Source organism: Enhydra lutris, unplaced genomic scaffold, assembly GCF_002288905.1.
Source record: "Enhydra lutris kenyoni isolate GAN:26980312 unplaced genomic scaffold, ASM228890v2 scaffoldscaffold112, whole genome shotgun sequence".
Lineage (NCBI taxonomy): Eukaryota > Metazoa > Chordata > Mammalia > Carnivora > Mustelidae > Enhydra > Enhydra lutris.
The window spans coordinates 776,149-784,600 of NW_019154196.1; the positions used below are offsets into that span (position 1 = coordinate 776,149).

The following is an 8,452-nucleotide window of genomic DNA, read 5'->3' on the forward strand; positions in this document are numbered from 1 at the left end:
CAAATGGACAATGCTGTGATTCAATTTACTATAGCCCATAATTTTCAACTGTATCAACAACTGAATGGTTATTTCTAGATAAGGCTGATCACTTTTACAGTTGTGATAAAAATCCCTAACTCAATAAAACATCTTACTAAATTGTTTGGTTATTTGAACTAACTCAGTTGTTTTCCAGTCATATCTATGTTTCAAATAATGGAAGTTAACTCCAGATGAAGAAGACTCTCTGGGGCCCACATGTTCTGGAATAATAACTAAACTCCCTTAAACCTATCATCAGTTGACAAATGTTCATTTGTCTTCATGCCATGGAGACTCAACTTTCAAATTTTCTTCAAGAAGAAGAAATATCCATGAAAGAAAAAGTTGTAATTCCACCCCACAACATACACACACATACAAAATGCTTAATATTAGTTATATAATTAATAATGCTTCTAAAAAATCTTTAAATCTTTAAAGGATTCATGTCATCTACTGGAATTTTCAGTAACCCCCCACTTATTTCATTATGCCCCCAGGTCCAACTCAACACCATGGATGGAGACAATAAAACCTTTTCCAGTGACTTCACCCTCACAGGGCTCTTTACTCAAAGTGCAGCCTCAGGCTTCCTTTTCAGCATCATCTGTGCAATCTTTTTCATGGCTATGATAGCTAATGGGGTCATGATCTTCCTGATCCACATAGACCCTCACCTCCACACCCCCATGTACTTCCTGCTTAGCCACCTTTCCTTTATTGACATGATGTACATCTCTACTATTGTGCCCAAGATGTTGGTCGATTATCTAGTGGGCAAGAGGACCATTTCCTTTATTGCTTGTACAGCCCAGTACTTTCTCTATATGGGCTTTGTGGGGGCTGAATTTTTCCTGCTGGGACTCATGGCTTATGACCGCTATGTGGCCATCTGCAACCCCCTTCGCTACCCTGTCCTTATGAGCCACCGGGTCTGTTGGATGATCTTGGCCAGCTCTTGGTTTGGTGGTGGTTTGGACAGCTTCCTCCTCACTCCTATCACCATGAGTCTCCCATTCTGCAGTTCCCACAACATCAATCACTTCTTCTGTGAAGCACCTACCATGCTGAGGCTGGCCTGTGGTGACAAAGCTGCCTATGAAATGGTCATGTACATTTGCTGTGTCATGATGTTGCTGATTCCCTTCTCTGTGGTGATTGCTTCCTATGCCTGGATTCTCATCACAGTACACCAGATGAAGTCAGCAGAAGGGAAGAAGAAGGCCTTTGCCACCTGCTCATCACACATAATGGTGGTGACATTATTTTATGGGGCTGCCCTATACACATATATGCTTCCCCGATCATACCACACACCGATCAAAGACAAGGTCTTCTCTGCCTTTTACACCATTCTCACTCCTTTGTTAAATCCTCTAATCTACAGCTTGAGGAACACAGATGTAACTGGGGCCTTTAAAAGGGTTTTGGCAAGATGTCAAGGGGTTTCTTGTGTGTCACGGTAAATCTGACAGTCTAAGTCATCCACAACTGCTCAGGGGTACATGGGTGCTATTATTTGGGATTATACCATGGGTCATATGAATAATGCATTCAGCAACTGCCAATGTCAGTTATGTTGAAAGGTGCATCAGCTACTTTTGTTAAAAATGTGAAACCAACTTTAATATTCACATATGAATAATGCCAGAGTGCCTTAATACCACTGGTGTTTATTCCTTCTTTGTGTCCACCCACTCTGTTACTGGAGTCCATGGGTACATTTCCTCAGTGAGTGTTAGACAGTATATCCAAGGCTTACAGTTAGTCTGGTATGGAAGGTTTTATTTACTTGGAGTAAATAAGGAGAACACTATATATACTTCCTAAAACACTGTTTCTCCTGAGGATAGTGCAGTTAGCTTTTAGTCAGAATGAAGAGGAGTCAGAGTCTAGAAGCTTGCATAAACACTGGGGAACTTATATGTATCCTATTATTTAGGCATTCTAGGTTTACTGTGTATGCTTAACATATAACACGAGTTCAAAAAATGGCCTAAGATCTACCCCTGAGAGGAGATTTTACTATTATAAAGCACTAAAGTTAACTATAGAACAGTCTTAGGGGGTCTTCTGCACATGCTTCAACTCATCTTTTCATCCTAGTTTTGTGTTAGATTTCATATCTGTGCATGTCTTTTCCTCTCCTAAAGGTGTTGGTGCTCTGCTTTTCATGTGGTTCTTCTGAGTTGGGCTGCTGTAAAACATCTTATAGAAGTAAATTTGCATGCTACCTTAGGCAACACTCTACTCTGGTTACAATGCCAGTTATTATCTCATACTTTTTCTCCTATTATAATTAATGTATATAAATGCTACCAAATGTCTAATATTACATACTTTGCTCACTTTTAGTGTTCTCATAAGAATTAGTGATTTTTATTACATTTTTTTAATGCTCCATTGGTGGAGTTCATAGAAGTGTTAGGTGAGCATACATTTGAATGATATTTAAAAAAGACTGAAATATCAAAACATTTCAAAGGGAATACTTAAATAGGCTCAAATAAATATTTCAAAAATCCAGACACCCTTTCTTTGAGTAGCAACTAAAAACATTCTTCCTTTATATAAATTTGGAGTTGGAGAAAATGAACCATGTACATATGGAGAAATGCAGACTAATCTTCTATAGGTCAATTCTATGATGTTTTAGTCATTAAGTGGTAAATAATTATATCAGAAGGCACTGAGAAAGGGGAGAGAAAATAGTGCTTCATTAATTCATAAATTCAGTAATCACTTTTAAGCTTCTTCAATTATTTAAGATTATTTAAATACTATTTTCTCATTTAATTTAATATTTTAACTTAAATTTAATTAACCAAAAGATATAAATCATTAGTTTTGGATATAGTATTCATCAGTTGCAAATAACACCCAGGGCTCATTACATTAAGTGTCCTCCTTAATGGTAGTCACCCAGTTACTGCATCCCCCCACCCACCCTCATTCCACAACCCTTAGCTTGTTTCCCAGAGTCCAGAGTTTCTCATGGCTTGTCTCCCTCTCTGATTTCTTCCCATTCAGTTTTCCCTTCTCCCTCTATGATCCTTTGCACTATTTCTTATATTTCACATGTGAGTGAAACGATATGATGATAACTGTCTTTCTCTGATTGACTTATTTCATGTAGAATAATCCCTTCTAGTTCCATCCATGTCGATGTATATGGTAAGTATTCACCTTTATAATGGCTGAGTAATATCCCATTGTACATACAAACCACATCTTCTTTATCCATTCATCTGTCAATGGACGTCTCAGCTCCTTCTACAGTTTGGCTATTGTGGACATTGCTGCTATGAACAGTGGGGTGCAGGTACCCCTTCTTATCACTATATCTGTATCTTTGAGAAAAATACCCAGTAGTGCAATTGCTGGGTCCTAAGGTAGCTCTATTTTTAACTTTTTGAGGAACCTCCATACCGTTTTCCAGAATGGCTGCACCAGCTAATATTCCCACCAACAATGTAAAGAGTCCCCTTTCTCCACATCCTTGTCAACAATTGTTGTTCTCTGTCTTGTTAATTTTTTCCATTGTAACCAGTACAAGGTGGTATCTCATTGTGGTTTTCATTTGTATTTCTGTGATGGCCAGTGATGTGGAGTATTTTATCCTGTGTCTTTGGCCATTTGCATGTCTTCTTTGGAGAAGTGTCTGTTCATGTCTTCTGCCCATTTATTGACTGGATTCATTGTCTTTTGGGTGTTGAGTTTGAGTTCTTTATAGATAGTGGATACCAACCCTTTATCTAATATATTATTGGTAAATATCATCTCCCATTCAGTATGTTGCCTTTTAGTTTTGTTGATGGTTTCCCTTGCCATGCAGAAGGTTTTTATTTTGATGAATTACCAATAATTCATTTTTGCTTTTGCTCCCCTTGCCTTTAGAGATGTGTCTTGCAAGAAGTTGCTGCAGCTGAGGTCAAAGAAATTGCTGCCTGTGTTCTCCTCTAGGATTTTTATGTGTTTTTTTTTTTTTTTTTTTTTTGGTCTCACATTTAGGTCTTTCATCTATTTTGAGTCTATTTCTGTGAATTGTGTAGAAAGTGGTCCAGTAGAAAGTGGCTGCCAAATTTTCCCAGCACAGTTTGTTGAAAAGACTGTCTTTTTTTCATTGAATGTTCTTTCCTGCTTTGTGGAATATTAGTTGACCATAGAGTAGAGGATCCATTTCTGGGGTATCTATTCTGTTCCATTGATCTATGTGTCTGTTTTTGTCCCAGTACAATGTTGTCTTGATGATCACAGCTTTTTATTATAGCTTGAAGTCAGATGGCACTAGCTTTGGTTTTTGTTTTCAACATTTCCCTGGTGATTCAGGGTCTTTTCTTGTTCCATACAAATTTTAGCAATGTTTGTGCCAGCTCTGTTGAAATTGTCAATGGTCAAGCAGAGAAAGTCAATTGCCATTTGGTTTCACTTACTTGTGGAACACAAGGAATAGCATGGAGGATATTAGGAAAAGAAAAGGAAAAATGAAGGGAGAGAATCAGATGGGGAGATGAACCATGAGAGATTGTGAACACTGAGAAATACTCTGAGGGTTTTAGAGGGGAGAGGATGGGGGATATGTTGGCCCGGTGATGGGTATTAAGTAGGACATGTATTGCATGGAGCATTTTGTGTTATATGTAAACAATGAATCTTGGAACACTACATCAAAAAACTAATGACGTACTGTATGGTGACTAACATAACATATTAAAAAATAAAAAACTTTAAAAATGTCAATTGTTTTTTGATAGGGATTGCATTGCATGTGTAGATTGTTATGGGCAACATAAACATTTTAACAATATTTAATTCATTAACATTATTAGATTTTTGGAATCTCTAGATTTCAGTTATGGTGTGGATATTTCTATCAATCTGTTTCTTTCAAAGGGATAGTAGATAGCACATTTTTCCTTCTCTGCAGTACAGGATTTTACATTGGATGACTTTTCTTTTTGTTTCTTTTATTTTTTCTTTTCTCTTTATTTTTTCCTTTTTTAAGTAGGGATTTTTTATTATGTTCAGTTAGCCAGGATATAGTACGTCATTAGTTTTTGATGTAATGTTCAATGATTCATTGGTTGCATATAACACTTAGTGCTCATCACAACACACACCCTCCATAATACCCATCACCCAATTACCTAATACCCCATCCCCCTCCCTTTTGTAATCCTCAGTTTCTTTCCAGAGTCCAGTATTTCATTGATAACATTTCAAAATGGGAAGGAAAGAACTAGTTTTTCATTTATTGTTTTAAATTTTATTTTATATTAAGTTTTCATTTAAGTTACTGTTATTTAACATACAGTTTAATACTAATATCTGGTGTGCAACTTAATATTTCAACACTTACATACAACACTAGTACTTATCACATGTGCAGTCCTTGGCCTAGTTTTTTATTTGAAATTTGAAGCTGGAAAATTCTTTGGAAATGACTTAGTAAAATTTCTTTAGGAAACTGATATCCAGAGAATGTAGATGTATAGCCTAAATTATAGGTCCAGTTGTAAGAATCTAAACTATATTCCAGGGCCCCTGTACCATCTCTGCATGGAGCTATGCTAGGCTTCATGCTCTTAGTGGTCTGAAAATATCCTGACTGATTTCAGTGATGTTATACTGCTGGCAGACACTGGTTGTGGTGGGTGAGGTAAACACAGCCAAGCCTTCAATAAAAGCACTACAAAAGCTGTTGCATGGTAGACAAAATTATTATCCAATGAACAATACATGTTGGAATACCTGGCTACTAGTTAATGAGGAAAATAGACCTGCTTCCATTTAGTTCAGCAGAATTATCAGTTGCAAACCAGAGCTAACCTTTCTGAGGCTTTCTTTCTGAAATACTTCATTTCTTTCAATCTTGTCAGATTGCTTGGGGAGTACCATGTGTCAGATAGTAGGGAATTGCTTTCCAATTAAAAGATGGTGAAGTACAAGAAAAGCAATAAATAAAGCAGAAAAGGAGGGAACTGATCCTGAAAGCTAGGCATTCATTTCAGCTCCATTGTTTTTCTTTTTTCTTTTCTTTTCTTTTCTTCTTTCTTTTTTTTTGAAGTGCTTATTATTTTTTTGAAGTGTTTTTTAAAGTTTATTAAGGAATGGGGCGCCTGGGTGGCTCAGTGTGTTAAGCCGCTGCCTTCGGCTCAGGCCATGATCTCAGGGTCCTGGGATCGAGTCCCACATCGGGCTCTCTGCTCGGCAGGGAGCCTGCTTCCCTCTCTCTCTCTCTGCCTGCCTCTCTGTCTACTTGTGATCTCTCTCTGTCAAATAAATAAATACATAATCTTTTAAAAAAATGAAATAAAGTTTATTAAGGAAGAGGAGAACAGAAAGGAAAGAAGAATCTCTCCAGAGTGAGAGGGGTTTGAATGGGTTGCCATGAGAGCTTCTAGTGAAAGTCTTTCATTGAGAACTGACTGGGAGGCTTGTGACCCTGAGTTTCTGGTGCCAACTCGGTTTGAGCATGGAGTATTGCTACAGTGTAATCATAGCAAATAGCCAAAATTCAATGAGTTAAGTCACTAGGTGTGTTATCAAAAGTTCAGTTCCATTGTTTTCAAGAAATTCTGTCTCATTTAATGTCAATGGCACCCAATTTCTGTTTCTGTGAAATTTGAGCTAATATATATTTTTTCTTTTTAAGTTTTGAAAGATCAAAATTCTAATATTATTTTAGATATTCTTAACAAATGTAATTGCTTTCCATCCTCATTATATCCATGTTTTTCTTTTTTTACTTTCCCTAGTTCTGATTTTCTGTTCTTCACATACATAAGCACACTCTCTTGTTACATATGCTAAGGTACAAAGGATTGATAATGCATAAAATTAATATGCCAGCTATAAGGATGGAAAATAAACTTCATTATGACAATTAGAAAAAGGATAAATAGGCATACATAGCAATTAAAATAACAAATATGTACCATTGCACACCTATTAGAATGGCTACAATTCAAAATACTGACAATACCAAATGCTAATGAGATACAGGAACTGTTGTCATTCATTGCTTGTAGGAATGCAAACTAATACATCTACTTGAAGAGTTCATCTGGTGGTTTGTTAAAGAAACAAATAGTCTTACCATATAATCTGGTAATTGTGTTTCTCATGATTTACCCAACTGATTTGGAACCTTGAATTTACACAAAAACCTGCAAGTGAATGTTTATAGCAGCTTTTTTCATAATCGCCAAAAACCTAGGATTAATCAAAATAACTAGATGAACAGATAAACTACACTATATTTAAACAATAGAATAATATACAACAATAAAAAATTGAGGTATCAAGCCATGAAAAGATAGGAAAGAATTTTCAACATATAGTACTAAATGAAAGAAGATAGTATGAAAAAGCTACATATTATATCATTCCAGTTATATGATATTCTTGAAAAGGAATATCTATGGAAGCAATAAAAAGATTCATGTTTTCCAGGGGCTAAGGGAGAGGAAAGGATGAATAGGCAGAACACAAAGGGTTTTAGAGCACTGAAACTATTCTGTATGATGCCGTGGTGGGAGTTATGTGACATTGTGCATTTGAAAAAATCCATAGAACAAAATGAGTGAAACCTAATGTAAACTATAGTTTAGTTATAGACTGTAGTTAATAGTAATATATGAAATTAGTTCATCAATTGTAACAAATATACCTCACAAATACAAGTTGTTCATAATAGGGGTAAGAGAAAGAATATATGGCAATTCTCTGTACCATCTGCTAAACTTTCAGTAAACCTGAGAATAAATCTAAACAAAGAGGTAAAGGATCTGTACTTGAGGAACTACAGTAAACCAAAACCCAAACCAAAACCAAACCAAACCAAAACAAAACAAAACAAAACAAAACAAAAAAGGATATCAATTTGCTAATTTAAAATAAAAAAAAAATTTCCTACAAACCATGTAACCCTCTGATACTGAATTTCACTCAAGAAATCAGGGTAACCTGGGTGACTAAGTCAGTTAAGCATCCGCCTTTAGCTCAGGTCATGATTTCAGTGTCCTGGATCCAGCATATTGGACTCCCTGCTTAGCAGGGAATCTGCTTGTCCATCTCCCTTTGTTCCTTCCCTGGCTTCTGCATGTGCACGCTCTCTCTCTCTCTCTCTCTCTCTCTCTCAAATAAATAAAATATTAAAAAAAGAAATCTTTAGAAGCTGCCACCAAGATATAATAGAGCATTGTATAAATAGGGTGGATTGAGCATTAAATGAAAAAATTTAATTAATTAGCCTAATTTTTTAGGATTTGGTTGTGTGCATTTAGGGGATGAGGAAAAACAATGTTAACATATTTTGAAAAGAAAAATAATTAAGATAACACGGACCAAATTCTATTTTGTTTCACTTGTGTCAACAGCACATTTCCTTGAAACGCCACAACCCAAGTAGGCATAATTACCCTTC

General features: G+C 36.1%; 1 protein-coding gene across 1 annotated transcript; it reads left to right on the forward strand.

Moving 5' to 3' along the window:
- The first annotated feature begins 539 nt into the window (after window positions 1-539).
- LOC111139642 (olfactory receptor 2T6-like) lies at window positions 540-1,490 on the forward strand. Its single transcript, XM_022491970.1, has one exon. The coding sequence runs from the start codon at window positions 540-542 to the stop codon at window positions 1,488-1,490; it is 951 nt and encodes a 316-aa protein (XP_022347678.1).
- The last annotated feature ends 6,962 nt before the right edge of the window (window positions 1,491-8,452 follow it).

Coding starts and splice junctions, on each gene's coding strand:
- LOC111139642 (XM_022491970.1), top strand. CDS start 540: ATGGATGGAGACAATAAAACCTTTTCCAGTGACTTCACCCTCACAGGG.